We start from the raw sequence: 20,755 nt of genomic DNA on the forward strand, positions 1-20,755 counted from the left end.
TAAGTATTTTCAGCCTGGGGACTGTGACTCTTCTCCCAATAGCTCCACCTCCATGACTCCTATAAAATAACTAGCATATATCGTGGGATTAAATCAAAAGAAGCCACTAATATAAAGGAGGACACTTTAAGGCTGGGTACAAACTTGAGACATTAGTGGTCCAAGTACGATTCAACAATTTGACCATCCTATACATGCTGTTGTGTCAGATCATGAAACCCGTGGCTGGCCTTGGTTCATACTTGGACTTTGTGGTCCATACTTGGACATCGTAGTCCGTACTTGTACTACATGGTCCGTACTTGTACTCCGTGGTCTGTACTTGGACTTCGTGGTCCGTAATTGGACATCGTGGTCCGTACTTGGATTTCATGGTCCGTACTTGGATTTCGTGGTCCGTACTTGGACATCGTGGTCCGTACTTGGACTTCACGGTCCGTACTTGGACATTGTGGTCCATACTTGGACTTTGTGGTCTGCACTTGGACTTTGCGTTCTTTACTTGGACTTCACGGACTGTACTTGGACTTTGTGGTCTGTACTTGGACTTCACCGTCCGTACTTGCACTTTGTGGTCTGAACTTGGACATCGTGGTCCGTACTTCAACTTTGTAGTCTGCACTTGGACTTCACGTTCTGTACTTGGACTTCATGGTTTGTACTTGGACTTTGTTGTCTGTACTTGGACTTCGCGGTCCATACTTGGACTTCACGGTCTGTAATTGGACTTCATGGTCCGTTCTTGGACTTCGCGGTCTGTACTTGGACTTCATGGTTCGTACTTGGACTTTCTTGTCTGTACTTGGACTTCACCGTCCATACTTGGACTTCACGGTCTGTTCTTGGACTTCACAGTCCATACTTGGACTTCACGGTCTGTAATTTGACTTCATGGTCTGTAATTTGACTTCATGGTCCGTTCTTCGTTTTCGTAGTCTGTACTTGGACTTCGCGGTCTGTACTTGGCCTTTGAGGTCCTTACTTGGACTTCACGGTCTGTACTTGGACTTTGCAGTCTGTACATGGGCTTCGTAGTCCATTCTTGGACTCTGAATGTTGTATGTAACAAGAAGGCATTGAAAAACTAACGTCTCAGCAAGTTGTGCCGGTTTATGGCTGTGAAACCTACGGTCAAGTCCCTAAAATGCAACCAAGCACCCAATTACAGGGCCCATAGGTGGTGCGACTTAGGATGGTGGATTTCCATGAGGTAATTTTTTTTCCCACAGCACGTGGAGGACATTCGTTACATTCTCACCCACTTTCCAACTAAATTATCTATGCACAAGCCACTGCTTAGTAAATTTCCCCTTAAAAGCTTCAATAAGTCTTTAAAATAATTCTTCTAGACTTTTTTTTTCCATTTACAGATACTATTAACATCGTATAAGAAAATACAATCCTATATTTTGCACAGACATAAAAAATAAAAAAAAAAATCCCCACAGAGGAACCTGCTCCAAGTTCCCGCCTAAATAATAGTAACTGCGTCACCACAGCCTTCACCGTCTATGACGCGGCCACGCCCCCCTTCCATAAGGTTCTATTTGACGAAGGCGGGTTTCATGCAAATCAAAGGGCGGGGTAAGCGGGTGTAGCCACGCCTTTTTCCCTTCTGTACAATGAAACATTCCCTGACGTCACCGCGAGTAAGGAGGCAGGTAGGCTCGGCACGCGCGGTGACGTCACCTCGCCGCTGCTCGCTCCCGCCCTGCCCACTCTTTTCCCTCCTCAGCCTGTGGAGGAGCCGTTAGAAAATGGCCGCCGCGCCGAGCGGAGAGGAGAGACTGTGAGTGCTGGCTCTCCCTTTTTCCTTCCGCTTCCCCTTCCCGCCCTCTCGCTTGCCGATTGCCTGCCATTATGTCCGTGTGTGGTGTGTGAGGGGGGCGGGCCCCGCAGGGTGGATGGGTTTTTTTCTTCTTGATGAATCCCTCAGGCTGAGAAGGGGGGCGGGGCTGTGGGGATAAAAATGTCCCTGACATCGGCTGTGGCTTTTCCCCCCTTCGGTTCTGTGTGTGGGGGTCGCCGGGGGGCACCTTCCTGAGTGGGATTTACACAGTGCGTCACTGCAGCGCCCCTCAGAGCAGAGAGGCCGAAAACTGAGGAGGGGGGAAGGAAGGGGGCTGGGCAGGGGGCCTGCAGCATGTCCTGTCACCCCGGGGGTGCTGCCCGTCTGTGTGGAGGGACGCTGACGCTCAAGGGGTCTGCGCTGCCCCTTTAAGAAACGTAAAAATGGCGCAACGTTACGTTTTGCCGAATTAGCGCAAAGGTACGTTTTGCCGTATTTGCGTAACAAGCTAGAACTGCTGGCGTTTCCACCAGTCGCGAGAGCGCGGGGGGGGTCATAAATGAAGCCCGTATTGGACCGGCGGGTGGTCAGTCGCTCATCACCGGTCCTGTCACGCTGTCATTACTGCCTCTGGCGAAGGGAGGTGCTGGCGCTGTGATAGCCGCCAGGCATCAACCGAATTAATGCAGCCCCCAGACTAATGCCGAAATAGGCGGATGGTGTGTATGGCCGCCAGAGATGTCTCTCCTAGAGAAGACTGGAGCAGAACGAACACTCTCGTGAGGCGCTATCTATGGTGGCTTCAAAATGGGACACGTAAACCATAACCACTGGACAACCAATCAGTAGCACTTCTCGTGAGGCGCTATCTATATGGTGGGCTTCAAAATGGGACACGTAAACCATAACCACTGGACAACCAATCAGTAGCACTTCTCGTGAGGCGCTATCTATATGGTGGGCTTCAAAATGGGAAGCGTAAACCATAACCGCTGGACAACCAATCAGTAGCACTTCTCGTGAGGCGCTATCTCTATGGTGGCCTTCAAAATTGGTTGTCCAGCGGTTATGGTTCACGCATCCCATTGTGAAGCCCACCATATAGATAGCGCCTCACGAGAAGTGCTACTGATTGGTTGTCCAGCGGTTATGGTTTACGCATCCCATCAGTGGCACTTCTCGTGAGGCGCTATCTATATGGCGGGCTTCAAAATGGGATGCGTAAACCATAACTGCTGGACAACCAATCTTTAGCACTTCTCGTGAGGCGCTGTCTTTGGTTGTCAAGCGGTTATGGCTTACGTGTCCCATTTTGAAGCCCACCAATCTATAGCTCTTCTCGTGAGCCGCTATTTATGGTGGACTTCAAAGTAGGACGTGTAACCCATAACCGCTGGACAACCATTCAGTAGCATTTCTCGTGAGCCGCTATCTATCATGGGCTTCAAAATGGGACGTGTAACCCATAAGGCTAGTTTCACACTTGCGTTTTTTCCTTTCAGCCGCAATCCGCTGTTTTGGAAAACAGCAGAATCCGTTAATGGATTCCGCTGTTTCCCTTAGACTTGTATGAATGACGGATTGTGCCAAAAGTACCTGTGTTGCTTCCGCTGGCCGATGCTGCGTTGCTTCCGCCTAGCGGAAGGAATGCAGCATGTAACGTTAATTGCGTTAAAATGACGCCAAGCGGCGGATTCCGTTACATCCGTCAATAGTTATAATGGATCCCTATGGTGGCGGATTCCGTTGCAAAGTGCTTTACAATGGAATCCGCCGCTGGATTCCGCTAATTTCTACTGAGCATGCCCAGAATAAAAAAATGGGGGAAAAAACCCCGGAGCCGACACATTCCGTTAGACGGACGCCTAACGGATGCAACGAGTCCGTTATTTCACAGGGATCAGCTAATGGATTCCTGTGAAATAACGGATCCGTTGACGACACAAAAATAACGGATGCGTCAAAACGACGCAGAAGATTCAACCCAACGCAAGTGTGAAACTAGCCTAAGGGGTACTTTGCACGTTGCGACATCGCTAGCATCGGCTAGCGATGCCGAGCGCGATAGTACCCGCCCCCGTCGCACATGCAATATCTTGTGATAGCTGCCGTAGCGAACATTATCGCTACGGCAACTTCACACGCACTTACCTGCCCTGCGACGTCGCTCTGGCCGGCGACCCACCTCCTTCCTAAGGGGGCGGGTCGTGCGGCGTCACAGCGACGTCACACGGCAGGCGGCCAATAGAAGCGGAGGGGTGGAGATGAGCGGGACGTAAACATCCCGCCCTCCTCCTTCCTTCCGCATAGCTGGTGGAGGCAGGTAAGGTGATGTTCCTCACTTCAGCGGCTTCACACACAGCGATGTGTGGTGCCGCAGGAGCGAGGAACAACATCGTATCTCCTGTTGGTGGGACATTATGAAAATGACCGATGCTACACAGATCACCGATTGTCGACGCTTTTGCGATCGTTTATCGGCGCATCTAGGCTTTACACGTTGCGACGTCGTTACCGGCGCCAGATGTGCGTCACTTTCGATTTAACCCCGATGATATTGCAGTAGCGATATCGCAGGGTGCAAAGTACCCCTAACTGCTGGACAAGCAATCAGTAGCACTTCTCGTGAGGCGCCCTTTAGTGGGCTTCAAAATGGGACGTGTAAACCATAACCGCTGGACAACCATTCAGTAGCACTTCTTGTGAGGCCGCTGTTTTTGGTGGGCTTCAAAGTAGGACTTGTAACCCATAACTGCTGGACAGCCAATCAGTAGTGCCTCTCGTGAGGCGCTAGCTATGGTGGGCTTCAGAATGGGACACGTAAACCATAACTGCTGGACAACCAATTGGTAGCGCCTCTTGTGATGCGATTGATAATGTCGTTAAGGTATTCTAAGATAAATAGGATAATGACATGTCTGATCGCTGGGATCCCACAACTAAGTGCAGACTCTGACGATCTGCATGTGAGACCACCGCGCCATTCACAGAGAAGGTGCTTTACACTCCCGTATATGGTGGAATCACCAGCAGACGCTTATCACCAATTCTATCGATCACAGCGTTTTTATATTATATAACTTTTTTTTTTAACACCTCTCCTTTCCACATTTGGAGGAGACTGTCACCACTGCTGAAGTGGTGTATGTTTGGGAGTATTTAGGCACCAGGCTTATTGAATAGGGCATGTGAATGATAACCAGTTGGTACCGCGTCACTAGCGCCTTCCAACTAACAATAAACAAGTGAGAGGCGCTAGATAACGCCTTTATGGGAGTTGTCTTAAGAGAGTTAGGATTGGCAATAAATGTCTGATTGCACTAAGGGTGCATTCAGATGGTCGTGTAAAATTGACAGCACTGCACGGACTGGCCGGCGACTGTAATCTTGGAGACTGCTCTAGGCTATCTTCACTGGTCCTACATGCGGAGTGCTGCATACGAGCACGACCATCGCTCCATTCAGAGAAAATCCATCCTAGTGACTAGTGGAATCGCCAGTAATTAGACCCTCATCACCTATCCTGATCTAAGGGCTCGCCAGCGATCCGACACTTATCAGCTATCCTATAGAACTAAGGTCTCGCCAACGATCCAATGCTTATCGCCTATCCTGATCCAAGGACTTGCTTGCGATCCGACATTTATCGCCTATCCTGTCGCTGTAAGGGATCGCCAGTGATCCGGCGCTTATCGCCTATCCTGTCCTGTAAGGTCTCGCCAGTGATCCGGCGCTTATCGCCTATTATGTCAATATAAGGTCTCACCAGCGATCCGACGCTTATCAGCTAGCCTATAGAACTAAGGTCTCGCCAGCGATCCGACGCTTATCAGCTAGCCTATAGAACTAAGGTCTCGCCAGCGATCCGATGCTTATTGCCTGTCCTGATCCAAGGACTTGCTTGCGATCCGACATTTATCGCCTATCCTGTCGCTGTAAGGGATCGCCAGTGATCCGGCGCTTATCTCCTATTATGTCAATATAAGGTCTCACCAGCGATCCGACGCTTATCGCCTATCCTAACGATCCAATGTTTATCACCTATCCCATCGATCTAAGGGCTCGCCAGTGATCAGACACTTATCTCATATCCTGATCTAAGGGCTCGCCAGCGAAGAGGCACTTACCGCCTTTCCTGTTGATATAAGGGCAACCTTTGTAAACATCTCACTTCTACAGTGGGGGAAGAAGCAATACAGATGTTACGTGCTTTTGGAACGCATCGTAATTAGAATAGGACGGGTGAGTTAGACCTGATGGATCATTAATGCCGATCACTGTCCAATAAGAGGTGTAAGGCATCGGATAACTGTTTTAAATACATGATGATGTCCAGCATTGGAGACTTTATAATACGTTTCTTATCATGAATATATGACCATACCCCTTTCTAGAGGGGAATAAAATGGAGTTATATGTTTTGGCAGCTATTGCTATCAGTAATGCATGAGCACTACCATACTCGGTACTTGTAATCAGCAGGTCAGATGCTCCAGACGGGCTTGACTCGTGTACTGAGTATAATGGAAATCAATGTGGAACTCGAGCATCGTCAAGAAAAATGCTATAGTCCCCCACTGACTTCCATTATACTTGGTTCTATAGTTGCGACCATCCGAGCATCCAACTGCTCGAGATGAGTGCTAAGCACCCTTGCATTGTAGTGTAGTAATCATCACTACTATCTATTTTGGTTCACTTCATTGTATAAAAAAGGTATTTGAAATCGCAAGTGGATGCTTGGCCTACCGCTGATGTTTTCCAGAGTAAACTGCCTCTAATTTAATTGAGGATGGGTGGGTATATATGCATTAATACAATCTACTACTACTTCACCAGAAAACTAACACCGTCATGCAAAAAAATAAATAAAAATATCCGTTGTCGCACGATGGCTTTGTGCACCTGCAGTAAATACATTGCAAGATGCAGACCATGGTGGTCTTTCAGGGGTCAGTGATGTGATAGTGGCACTAACTTGTAAAGGTCACTAGCGCAGTAAACCTGTGGCAATTTATAGTTGCACAGCACCTGTCCACCATGTTACCGTCCCAATATTATTATTATTATTATAGCGCCATTTATTCCATGACCCTTTACAAGGGAAAAGGGTATACATAAAAAACAAGTACAATAATCATGAACATTACAAAAACAGACTGGTACAGAAGGAGAGAGGATTCTGCCTCCGATGGCTCACAGTCTACAGGGGATTGGTGAAGGTACAATAGGTGAGAACAGAGCTGGTTGCGCATTTTTGTACTGGTCTGAGGGTTGTTGTAGGTTGTAGGCTTGTCGGAAGAGGTGGGTCTTCAGGTTCCGTTTGAAGTTTTTCACAATAGGTGAGAGTCTGATATGCTGGGGTAGAGCGTTCCAGAGTATGGGGGAGGCACGGGAGAAATCTTGCATGCGACTGTGGGAAGAGGGGAGTAGAGAAGGAGATCTTGTGAGGATCTGAGGTTGTGTGCAGGTAGGTACCGGAAGATGAGGAGACAGGTTCTGGATGGCTTTGCATGTCATGGTTAGTGTTTTGAACTGGAGTCTTTGGTCAACAGGAAGCCACTGAAAGGATTGGCAGAGAGGAGAGGCCAGGGAATAGAAAGGGGACAGGCGGATTAATCGGGCCGCAGAGTTTAGGATAGGTGCAAGAGTGTTGGAAGGGAGGCCAGAGAGCAGGAGGTTGCAGTAGTCGAAGTAGGAGATTATGAGGGCATGCAATAGTGTTTTTGCGGATTCTTGTTTAAGGATTGATAAAAACGAGACAAAAAAGCAACAAAAATGCACCATCATTACTAGCGTTTTATATGACATTTCCAGGCTCTCTGTAACAAGTTGCTGTTTTGAAGCCGAGTCGAGGGTTACTCCGAGGCAACAATATGTATGTAGATGCAATGTCAGCAGCACTGCTCATGTTCCAATGTGCAAAAAAGCAAACAAAAAAAAAACCTAAAAGAAATTAAAAATTCGAGAAAATTTAAACTAAACTATCTTTTTGGGCATTGTATCACTACACCTATTTACAACCCTGAAGGTTTTCAAAAGTGTCCATGGTCACCTGCTGGTTGTGTCTTCTCGTGATTGGCAGCAGCAGCAACATATTTCTCTTGATTTTGTGTAGTAGTGAATAGGAGTTTTAAAAGTCCCTTTCCAACAGGTCATCCCCCATTAATATGATTGGGTAAAATATCTAGATTTCGTGTAAAACCCATAGGCTAAGTTCACACAGGGCATCTTTTGATGCATCTTTGGTGCGTTTGTGACATCACAGAGATGCACCAGAATGCATGCATTTTCTTCCTCCAGCAAAGTCTGAGTTTTCTATTTTGCTGTCCACACTGGGCATCATTTGTTGGATGCGTTTTTGAAGATGCACCCAAGATGCAGCATGTCAATTATTTTTGCAGCATTTTTGTGCTCTTCCAGTCAATAGATTTGATTTAAAAACGCATTGGATGTGATGCGTTTTTAGTGCATTTTTGATGCACTTGCAAAAAGATGCCACGTGTGAACGTAGCCATATTCCTGGGAATACACAGTCATTTTCCAGAGATGCAGATCTAGTAACACTTTCTAGAACTACTTCTATTGCTCCGTCCGGATTTGAAAGCGATTACCGTATTTTTCGCTTTATAAGACGCACCAGATTATAAGACGCACCCCAAATTTAGAGATAAAAAAGGTAAAAAAAATAAAAATGGGGTCCGTCTTATACTCCAGTGTTGTCTTACCGGAAGGGGGCAGCAGTGGTGGTGAAGCGGGGTCACAGGAGGCAGAGGTTGTGCTGGCAGGCGCGGCGGGTCCGTGGCGGCAGGCGCAGCGGTGTCTGTGGCGGCAGGTCAGTAGTGGCAGCATCGGCGGGTGAGTGGTGGAGCAAGCCGGTGTGGTGAGTGTCCCAGTGTCTGCGGTCCTGGTTCAAATGATGACGCCTGGAGCGGCGCGTGCGCAGATGGAGCTCTCATCCAAGAGCTCCAACTGCACACGCGCTGACTCCGGTGCCATCATTTGAAACTGGGACTGCGGACACACTGGGAAACCTGCCGCACAGCCGCCCGCACGAACAGATTGGCAGCCAGCAGGCCACCCGCACAGAGAGGCAGCCGGCACCGACAGGCACCCGGCTGCCACCTGCACGCAGCCACAGGCACCCGGCCGCCTGAACGCTCCCGATCACCACACAGACAGGCCCCCCAGGTAAAGCTATATTCGGATTTTAAGACGCACCCCTCATTTTCCTCCCAAATTTTGGGGAGGAAAAGTGCGTCTTATAATCCGACAAATACGGCATTCCACATCCACCTCAGAAATTAATCTATGATGCGGAATTAAAACTTGCGTCGTGTCAGTTGATGCTGTAGATATTACACTGTGGATTTTACCCTTTGCTTATACATATGGGGAGATGCTCAGCAAATGGACGTTTGTGACTTGAATCTGTAAATGTACATGTGTGAAAGTATCTGACAATGCAATATGTTTTTTCACCAAAAAAAATGCGCTTATGATTTCATTTTTTAAATGCTTGCTAAAAAAAAATGGTGAATGTGACTTTTTTTGTTTCTGATAGATTATTTTTTTTTTTTTGCTTTTGATGTTTTTTTTCATTAACTTTGCTTTTTTTTTGCGAAATAAAAATATATAATTTGTTAGTCCTACTTTAAAAATGCCAGAAAATATGCCATGTCTACCCATAGTATGCTACATGAAAAAATAAATCCAATTGGTAGGAGTCGCATGTGCAGTTTTGAAGCAGTGTTTTTTACATATTTTTTTAGCTAAGCCAGAAGTGTGTTGAAAAAGAATGGGAAACATGTAGGAGGGACTTGTACTTCTCCTTAGCTGGATGCACTTATGGCTATTGCTCAGAAACGGCCGTAAAATATTGGGATTTCTGCCTCCAAGTAGCATTGTTATTAAAGTCGTATAGAGACAATTAGAAGTTTCAACCACAAAAATCCCAGAGCACATTGCTTTTGGGAAAAAAAAGCAAAATGCAGTGTGTCAAATATGTAACACAATGTGAACACATTGTAAAAAAAAAAACAACCCTTGTTTTTGTGCTTGTAAATAAAAAAAATATTTTTTTCTGCCCATACTCAAAAATCTTTGGCTATAAACATCTGGAAAAAAAAACTGCCTGAAACATGCTATTTAAAAAAATACTCATACAAAAAGACTCATCACAAAAATGAAGTATTGAGTATCTTTTTTTTTTTTTTTTTTTATTGCCTCTTACATTATTTATTTTTATTTCCCGCCTGGGTCATGCAGTATTTAAAAAGCCATTTAACAGGTAATGTCCTAAAGCAAAAAAAAAGTACCGTAAGCCATGTCCGCTGCTTCATTTCTTCTTGTCCCCACCCTCTTTACTTGTCATACAATACAACGTCATGTACATACACATTACCACTGCAGCCAATCACTGAGGCAGGTGATTGTCTGTGAATGTAAGTGCTGGAGAAAAATAAGGACCAACTGGGACCACTGGAGTGCAAGACGGGTTAGGCTGCTTTCACACTATGTTTTTATAACATGCGTCATGAACGTTTTTTTAACGCAAAAACGGATCCAGTGCAAATGCGTTTTCATTTCAATGCATTTGCAATGGACTCGCGTTAACATGCGTTCACATGCGTTTGCGTGCGTTATAGTCAGGATCCAGCGACTTGCAGTTTTTAATTTTTTTTCAAAAACGCTACTTGTAGCGTTTTTGAGCTGCGTCCAAATACTGCAAATCGCTGGATCCTGACTAAACAGCACGCAAACGCATGTGAACGCTGGCATGCTGATAGACAGGATCCTGCTTGCTCTACTGAGCATGCCCAGAAACCAGCCTGTCATGATCAGTCTTTCCCCTTCCCTCTCTTCCCCTCCCTCTCTCTCTCTCCCCCCCGCCTGAGAGCGGCGGACGCTCGTAACCAAGGTAAATATCGGGTAACCAAGCAAAGCCCTTCTTAGTTACTCGATGTTTACCTTGGTTATGTGTGCAGGGAGCTGGCTCCTAGCAGCTGCAGATGCTCGTAACCAAGGTAAATATCGGGTATTCAAGCAAAGCACTTCACTTAGTTACCCGATATTTACCTTGGGTACAGCTTACAGCAGCTGTCAGATGCCGGCTCCCTGTGTCACATTCAGTTCCCCTCACTCCCGATCACATGACTCCAATGCCCGCCCATAAACTTCAAGTGACAGGATCCTGCAAAATAACACATGCGTTTGCATGCGTTTTTCTCCGCTTTTGCAGCAAAAAAACGTTCATGACACATGCTACCGTAAAAAAACATGTCAAAGCAGCCTTAGTACTCGCCCTTCCTAGGTCCAGCACAGCACAGGCTCTTAGGAGCTGCTTCCATCTGTGTTTTGGCTGCAGCAGTAATATCACAGCGACCCCTGCCATCATCGGTTAGGGCAGGCAATCACTGAGGTCAGTGGCTGGTGCCATCTGCATTAGCCAAACCGCTAAGCACACCTCTGTATCCAAAACACAGATACTGGAGCAGTGGTGAAGAGCTGGTGCTAGACTCGGGGAGGGGGTGAATACTATTTCATTATATTTACCATTACAGGAAATGTTTGGGGTTCACTTTTCTAAATGTGGAAATCCCCTTTCAGTGTAGACACACACAGGGGTTTTTTTTTGGTGCTTGTGTCTTTTTACTGTCGTATGTTTTTGTTTTTTTATTGTTTTCCCTATTTGCAAAAAAAATCTTCTAGCAACCAGTTAGTGAAAAGCGGATAGTACCCTGATGTAACATGATGAGCATCCTGTGCGCTGGCCATTTTTTTCCGTTTTTTCCCCTCCCAATTCACTTGAATTGGCGTGTTTGATCAACAAATCAGACCACATGTCAGACAGGGAGACTTGTCCTACTTTGTGTGCGCACGCTGCATTTTTTGATGCAGTTTTGTGACAAAAATGCATGTCTATCCTGAAGCCAACAAAGTCAATGAGAATTCTGAAGTGCTGTGCTCACGTTTGCTTGTTTTATCCTTGCAGATTTTGATGTAGAAAAAAACTTGAGCATGTCAATTCTTCATGCGGTTTTCCCTGAGTTTTTCAGCCCTTCCACCCATTGACTTTATTATGAAAAATGCTTAACAAAAAAATGCACCAAAAAAACTCACCTCGTTTTTTTGGTGCGGTTTTCTTCCACAAGGTGCTGAAAATTTCAGTGTGTGCACATACCCATAGAGAATATAATGTGGAAAACACTGACCGCACACGTGAAAACTGGTGAATGAGCTCTGATACTGTCTTAGGCCATGTGCGCACGTTGCGTTTGTTTCAGCGTTTTGGCTGCGTTTAACAACTGCACTGAATCATGCAAAATCTGTGCGCACGATGCTTTTTGAAACGCAGCATTTTGATTGTCAAAAAATTGACAAAATCTCTGCGTTTAGAAAAGCAGCATGTCAATTCTTTTGTCCGTTTTGGCAGCGTTCTACACCCATTGAAATCAATGAGTTGTAGAAAAACGCTGCCAAAATGTTAAGCAGTGCGTTTGCACTGCAGTTTTGTTGCGATCCACATGGTTTTTTGACGTAACAAAGGCAGGTCTTTCGGTCTCTCTCTGTCGGTCGGTCTCTCGCTCTCTCTATGTCTCTCTCTGTCCATATAACTGAATAGGATAACTGAAGTGAGCACTAATATATATATATATATATTATGAGTGCAAGCCAAAAAATACATACTATACAAGAATAAGGCTGCACATCAAACATAGATAATGGTATAATGCCTCAAGCATATGGAAAAATATTGGAATATACAATGAAAAATGCTACTTGCTAATTTGAACATGTGAATAATGAATTGCATACCTGCCATGAATATTAGGAAAAAGGAGATATTTAGCAATCGCATTGATCAATGTAACTGAGCCCCAAGACCTCGTCAAGGTATATCTCTATATTGGGGTCCCTAGCTCTGTGACCCTAACTGTGTGTCATCTCATTGCAATTAAAAACTGCTGTGGGTGGAGAGGGGTAACTAAGGACTTTCTTATATAGGAGATGGAAAAAACATGGCCGAAAGGGGCGGAGCTGTGTTCACATTCAGAAAAAAACTACATATAACTGAATAGGATAACTGAAGTGAGCACTAATATATATATATTATGAGTGCAAGTGCGCACAAGCCTCTCTGTCCATGTCGGTGTCTCCCTCCCACCCCCTCTCTCATACTCACCGATCACCGGCGCGGCGCTGCACGGCGTTCACACTATGGCGGTTTCTCCTCTTTTGAAAATGCCGGCCGCTCATTAATCCATCTTGTATTCCCTGCTTCCCCCGCCCACCGGTGCCTATGATTGGTTGCAGTCAGACACGCCCCCACGCTGAGTGATAGCTGTCTCACTGCAACCAATCACAGCCGCCGGTGGGCGTGTCTATATCGAGCAGTAAAAAAAAAAAATAATTAAAAAACAAAAACGACGTGCGGTCCCCCCCAATTTGGATACCAGCCAGGGTAAAACCACACGGCTGAAGGCTGGTATTCTCAGGATGGGGAGCTCCACGTTATGGGGAGCCCCCCAGCCTAACAATATCAGCCAGCAGCCGCCCGGAATTGCCGCATCCATTAGATGCGATAGTCCCAGGACTCTACCCGGCTCATCCCGAATTGCCCTGGTGCGGTGGCAAACGGGGTAATAAGGAGTTAATGGCAGCAGCCCATAGCTGCCACTAAGTCCTAGGTTAATCATGGCAGGCGTCTCCCCGAGATACTTTCCATGATTAACCTGTAAGTTAATGAAAAAAACACACACATCCAAAAAATCATTTATTTGTAATGAAAGACAAATAAACACCCTCTTTCACCACTTTATTAACCCCTCAAAAACACCTCCAGGTCCGACGTAATCCACGCAAGGTCCCACGACGCTTTCAGCTCTGCTACATCGGAAGCTGACAGGAGCGGCAGTAGAACACCGCTGCTCCTGTGAGCTCCATGCAGCAACTGAAGTGAGTCGCGCGATCAGCTGTCCTGTCACTGAGGTTACTCGCGGCCACCGCTCTCAGGTGGAGGACTGCAGCTGTGGCTGCGAGTAACGTGAGTGAAAGCACAGCTAATCGCGCGCCTCACTGCAGTCACTAAGGGGATTTGCGATCACAGGTGAGTCCTCAATGTGTGAACGCAAATCAAGCCATGGCACACGCACAGAGCCGCGCGATCACAATGAAGTCGGGTGAAGTTCATCCGAGTTCTGTCTGATCGCGCGGCACTGTCCCGCAGCCAGCCGTGACAGTGCGGTCCCACTCGGCTCTGCTGCAAGACTATGGGGATGCTGCAGAGCCGAGTGGGACCGCACTGTCAAAAATGTGCGTTCTGGATGCTTTTCCCACTCTGTCTATGGCAGAGAAAGCATCCAGAACGCATGAATTCTGCAGGAATGTGCGCATGTTGCGTTCTGCCAAATGCGTCTCAGAACGCAGCTTTTTCGGCTGCGTTCTGAGACGCACATTCAGTGACTTACACGCTGCAGAATTGAACACAAAGTGCGCACATAGCCTTATTGTAGACCGCATTAACTTCGGGCAGTCTGAAGATGCGCCAAATTTATCACCATAATGCATCCTGTTACACACTAGAAACGTTTACTTCTGTTAGATCTTATACGGTTTACTTTAGATCATGAATTTACATCTTAAACCTGGCAAATGTCAATATTAACTCTGGCATATTTTTAGATTCCAAATCCACGCCTTATTTTCTAGACACTTTGTAAGAGTGTCTGGTGCACATGTCTACACTTCCTGGTGCAAAACAAAATTACATTTATTTTTGGAGGGTTCCCACCTATATTTTGAAACTCAACAACTGAGAGTCACACTTAAAAAAGCTTCGTTGCCCATTGACCGAAGCGGTCATGTTTCAACCATCGGTGACCTGACCCTCGAAATCACTGAATTGCTGCAGAATCCGGTTCTTGGATCATCATCACTTTCATTGGGAGCACTGGAACTGTGGAAAGAAGTCCGATGGCAAATATTCCTTTGACAAGGCTGGCTCGCACAGTTGAGTGTAAAAATATACAATGAAGCCCACTATAAAGGGTTGTCTGGTATAAACAAGCAATAACTAATCCACAGGATAGATTATAACTGGTTGATAAGTGAGACTTGTTTGGCACAACAGGGTACTTTTAGGCTATGTGCGCACTAGGCGTTTTTTTCACGCTGCGTTTTTATGTACGTTTTTGTCTAAAAAACGCACCCGCGGCTAAAAAAACGCGGCAAAAACGCATGCGTTTTTGCCGCGATTTGGTGCGTTTTTTGCTGCGTTTTTGCTCACTGCGTTTTTAATCAGTGCACAATGCCATTAAAGATTGTTGATGAAAAAAAAAAAAAAAAAAGGTCTGATGTCATTTCCTTCTTCAAAATGTTCATTGTATGCAGGAGAGCAGACAGCAGCTGCAGAACTACAAGTCTCAGCATCCTCCATTCACTAGTGTATGCAGGAGAGCAGACAGCAGCTGTAGAACTACAAGTCTCAGCATCCTCCATTCACTAGTGTATGCAGGAGAGCAGACAGCAGCTGCAGAACTACAAGTCTCAGCATCCTCCATTCACTAGTGTATGCAGGAGAGCAGGCAGCAGCTGCAGAACTACAAGGCTCAGCAGCCTCCATCCAGGACTGTATGCAGTTTTTTGCCCAAAAAGAAAAAAAAATGACATGGGCTTCGCCATATTTTTGTATGCTAGCCGGGTACAGCAGGCAGATACGGGCTGCCCCCAACCCCCAGCTGCCTATTTGTACCCGGCTGGGAACCAAAAATATAGAGAAGCCCTTTTTTTTTTAATTATTTCATGAAATAATTAAAAAAAAATGACGTGGGCTTCGCCTAATTTTTGAGTCCAGCCGGGTACAACTAGGCAGCTGGGGATTGGAATCCACAGTGCAGGGTGCCCATGCTTTCTGGGCACCCCCACTGCGAATTGCAGTCCGCAGCCACCCCAGAAAATGGCGCTTTCATAGAAGCGCCATCTTCTGGCGCTGTATCCAACTCTTCTAGCTGCCCTGATGCCGGGTGGCTAGCTAGGTAATAATGGAGTTAGGGCTAGCTGTATATTATCAGCTAGCCCTAAGCCCGAAATTCATGGTGTCACGCCAATATTAGGCATGGCCACCATGAATTTCTAGTAATGATAAAAAAAAAACACAACACACAGAAAAATATTTTTATTAGAAATAAAACACAACACAATTAGTGACTCCATCTTTATTGAAATAAACCCCCCTCCGCAGTAATCCTGGGTCAGGGTCCCGCGCCGTCCAATCAGGATCCAATATCATCTGATCGGTTTGCTGGAAGGCAAAGCGATCAGATGATGTGTCAGGATCAAGTGCCTGAATCCCATCACACATCAGCTGATTGTATAAAAACCGATTATACAATCAGCTGATGCATCAGTAGAAAAAAAAAAAAAATAATACTCACTTATGTGCTGTGGTGATTACCGGCAGCTCCTGGAGCGATCGATTGGACAGGAGTCTGATCCTATACGATCGCTGCCGGTAATCAGCTGATGAAGTCCCCTGACGGCAGGATCAGCTGATAGCCGGCCGGGCGCGAAAAAGCCGGCGAGACTACGATCAGCTGATGCGTCAGGTGACTGCATCAGGTGATCAGCGCCAGGTCCTGCAAGCAAGGTCCTGCCCCGGGGAGACTGCACACAGCCGGAGCGGCGGGACCGGGAGGAGATGGGAGCGGGCATGGCACCGGGACCCTGCGGACAGGTGAGTATATGACATTTTTTTTTTTCTACTGTTCACTTTGGTTTTCGCCGCTGCCTCCACCTCCCGCCCAGACATGGCGCCGCACGGAGCTGACATGCACAGGACGGGAGGTGGACGCAGCGGTGACGGTACCGGGAGGATTCACGCTTCTGTGTTTACCAACAGAAGGAATCCTCTTCCTGTACACGTCACTGTAGTGCCCACCCCTTGCGTTTATAGCTGCGTTTTTAGTCATAGAAACGCGGCTATATGCGTTATTCATTGCGTTTTTAACATCTCATTGAATTCAATGAGTGAAAAACGCAGTGGAAAACGCAGAAATAATTGACATGCTGCGTTTTTGTGGTCACCACAAAAACGCAGCTAAAAAAAAACGCTGTGTGAGGACAGCACTTCTGAAAACCCATTGACATTGCTGGGGAAGCAATGTCACTGCGTTTTCAGCACAAAAACGCGGTAAAAAACGCCGCTAAAAACGCGGCAAAAACGCCTAGTGCGCACATAGCCTTATTCCCCTTAGAATGAAGTGGCAGTGCACGTTTGACCACCTCCATTTATCTTCTATGCGGCTGCCGTCAGTTTTTCCAGCAGCACCATAGAGGATGAACACTTGGAACAGCTGTCATTATGATAAAAATTATCTGTTTTGTCGATCAGTGTGGGTCCTAGTGGTCAGACCCCCACCGATCAGCACAGGATAACTCGTTGTCACTGGACAATCCCTTTAATTGATTTGTGCGAAAAAAGAGAATCATAACCACCAGATACAGCACGTTGAAAAGAGTGCTGTTTCTAGGCAAAAATGTGTCCCTTTTTTCTTTTTTTACCCCCTTCACGGTCAGGCTAATTTCAGTTTTTTCCTTTTTAGTCTTTTCCTCCTCTTCTTCCCAGAGCCATAACGTTTTTTTTTATTTTTCTCACCGCATAGACATAAAAGGGCGTTTTGTGGTTTTTCTTGAAACCCAGTTGTAGTTTTGAATGATACCATTCATTTCACCACATTGTGTATTGGTAAAAAAGTCCAAATAGGAAGAAATTGTGGAGCCCCCTACAATTTTGACATATTTGTTTGGTAATTGTCTTTATTGTGTACATTTTGTAACTTTTGTATTACGGTATTTTGGTAGTGGACCCCCCACCACCCCCCCAGATGTTTGCAAAAAAAAAAATTGTGTGTGTGTGTGTGTGTGTGTGTGTGTGTGTGGGGGGGGGGGGGGGGGTGTTGTGTCACCATATTGCAAGGCCCGTAATGTTTGCATTATTCAATCGATGGAGCCTTGTTGTGGATTATTGTTTGCGAGGCGAGACATTGTTTTTATTGATACCATTTTGGTATAGGTATAAATATTTGTTCGCTTGTTACATCATTTTTTTGTGGTACTGCAGTGACTAAAAATAGTGTCATTTTTGGTGTTCTTCAATTATTTTTTGTGTACAGTGTTTACCGATCAGGTTAATTATTTTTATATTGTGATATATTGTCATGGAACAGACACCTTTGACCGCAGCAATACCACATGTGTATTTTATACATTTTTTATCTTTTTTTAAAGAAGGGTGATTTGAATGTTTATGTGTATTATTTTATTATTAAACTTTTTACTGTTCGTAATAGTCCCTTTAGGGGACTATAACCCGTCTGATGGCTTGTGCTATATACAGCAGTGCCATAGCATTGTTGTATATTTTCAAAATTCACTGTCTCGTTTGAAGCCCGACCACCGGCAGGTTAGAAAGGAACATTGCTATGATGAGCATGGTGGTCTTAAGCACCTGCTGTCATAGCAACCCATCGGCGACCAGCGATCACATTACTAACGCGCCAATGGGAGCTTAAAATGACGCTTTCCGTACAGCCGCGTGTTAATTCCCACCGTCAGAGTTTTGACAGCAAGATTTAACACATTGACGAATGTTATGCCGGCGTCACACGGTACGATATATCGGGCGATATGTCGTCGGGGTCACGTCGTTAGTGACGCACATCCGGCATCGTCTGATATATCGTAGCGTGTGACAGCTACGAGCAACTGTTAACAAGCCAAAATACTCACCTTATCGTTGCTCGTTGACACGTCGCTCATTTTCAAAAACTCGTTCCTCCTTCTGCGCGCCGGTTGTTCATCGTTCCCGAGGCAGCACACATCGCTCCGTGTGACACCTCGGGAACGACTAACACAGCTTACCTGCGTCCCGCCGGCAATGCGGAAGGAAGGAGGTGGGCGGGATGTTACGTCCCACTCATCTCCGCCCCTCCGCTTCTATTGGGCGGCCGCTGTGTGACGTCGCTGTGACGCCGAACGTCCCTCCCCCTTCAGTAAGAGGATGTTCGCCGCCCACAGCAACGTCGTCCGGGAGGTAAGTACATGTGACGGGGGGGTTAACGACTTTGTGCGCCAGGGCAACTAATTGACCGTGACGCACAAACGACGGGGGCGGGTACGATCGCTCGTGCGATCGCACGATAGATCGTCCCGTGTGACGCCGGCATTAGAAGCAGGTCCTGGCTGTAATCACGTTCATTGCGCAAGCCCACCCCATACACCTGTTTCTGACTTGCGCTGTACATGTGCGGTGGATGTCGTGAAGAGGTTAATTCAATCCAACCCCATCAAAAATGGTTTCTGATATGGTGTTTGCAACTGTCCCACTTATCTGAAGCCAACATTTTTGCAGCAGTTCTTCCAAATTATTCTGGAACCTGCATGCACCCAGCTTTGGCTTAGGCTGCTTTCACACATCCGTTTTTTTCTGTGCAGCACAATACGGCTATTTGCAGAAAAAACGCAACCGTTTTTTTTTGCCCCCAGTTGCGTTTTTTTTGCATAGACTTACATTAGTGCCGTCTTGTGCCGCATAGCTTGCGTTCTGTCTGTTTTTAGCCGCATGCGGCAGATTTAGCTGATGCGGCGGCCGGATGGAACGTTGCCTGGCACGTTTTTTTGTCCGGCAATGCATGCCTATGGACGCCGCAAAAACCACATCCGGCCGCCGCATGCAGTTTTTGTCCACTGCAAATGCTCAGTAGCCTGCCGCAAGCGGCAAAAAACGGACGGACCGCATGTAAAAAACGTATGCAAAGGATGCGGTTTTGTCGCCGCATCCATTGCATAGGTTTTAGAGTCAGATTGGCCGGCTCTGCTAACCGGAAGTGTGAAAGCAGTCACCTTTGCGTATTTTTTTTTAGGCAGAAATTGGTTTCCAAGAGGTGACATCTTTCAATTAAACTTTTCTGTTCTGACTTAGAAAAACGCAGGTGTGATTGAGGTTCTGGGCTATTTGCTCTTGGTATAGTCACATTTGAGTGCTTGCATTATGGTTACAATTGCTGTTTTAGCTGGAAAAATGTTAGGACCTAAAAGAGCATAGTACTTGCTTTAGTGGTTTTTGACCATTGCACCTTACCATTAGTGCAAATAGGATCATTTTCTACCTGAACATGCAATGTTGCCTGCTCTGATTGTTGATTTTTTTTTCTCATCTATTGTATCTGCTGATGTTTTACTGTAGCTGCAAAGCTTTGGAAATACTGTTGTGAAACGTCCTATGGGATGAGCAGGGATTCTGCGTTGAAGTGATTCTTACCTGCATGGTACAAGCCCTCTTAGGCTTTGTTCACATTAGCGCCATGATTTCGATATAAATGAAGAATTAATCTATATAATTTAGTTTGAATATTTTTTTTTTAATGTATTATGTACAGGTTGAACGAGATGAACCTAGGTCTTTTGTCAACCTAAGTAACTATTATTTGTTTTTGTGAATATTTGGCTCCTATGAGTACTGTACGCCATGGTAAACACCAAGTCATGTGAAAATCTTCTGTAGTGTCTTATTGTCCCTACTTCTAATACTTTAGGCCGCATGCACATGCAGCAGCCCTGCCACTGTTTTCCTGCACCATCACTTAAAGGGAACCTATCAGGTGCAATATGCACCTTCAACCATGAGCAGTTCTGGGTGTGTCGCGGGCGGAGGGGTTGGGAGCGCCGCTCGGCTGGGGGGTTCGCTGGCGCTCGGGTCTGGTGGCTCGAGCACGGGGCCGGACACGGGGCTCGAGCAGCGCCTCCTCGCCCACGAGTGAAAAGGGGAGGTTTGTGGTGGGATGTCGGTCGTGACGCCATTCACGGGTTGTGGTGATGGTGGGCACCACCGCTGCTGGTGACGGGAAATCCCAGGAGCGATGGCGGAGAGCAGCTAAGGTGTTGACCCCTCCATGGGTAGGGGCTGTT

At 46.4% G+C, this 20,755-nt stretch overlaps 1 protein-coding gene across 1 annotated transcript in view; it reads left to right on the top strand.

Annotated features, from left to right (window-relative positions):
- Window positions 1–1,700: 1,700 nt before the first annotated feature.
- The window catches only part of MECP2 (methyl-CpG binding protein 2), a 101,479-nt gene continuing 82,424 nt past the window's right edge, over window positions 1,701–20,755 (top strand). Inside the window, exon 1 of the mRNA XM_075324192.1 lies at window positions 1,701–1,789. Coding sequence (XP_075180307.1) covers window positions 1,758–1,789 — 32 coding nt within the window. The 5' untranslated portion in view covers window positions 1,701–1,757. The remainder of the gene's footprint in view (window positions 1,790–20,755) is intronic.

This window comes from Anomaloglossus baeobatrachus, chromosome 9 (assembly GCF_048569485.1).
Source record: "Anomaloglossus baeobatrachus isolate aAnoBae1 chromosome 9, aAnoBae1.hap1, whole genome shotgun sequence".
Lineage (NCBI taxonomy): Eukaryota > Metazoa > Chordata > Amphibia > Anura > Aromobatidae > Anomaloglossus > Anomaloglossus baeobatrachus.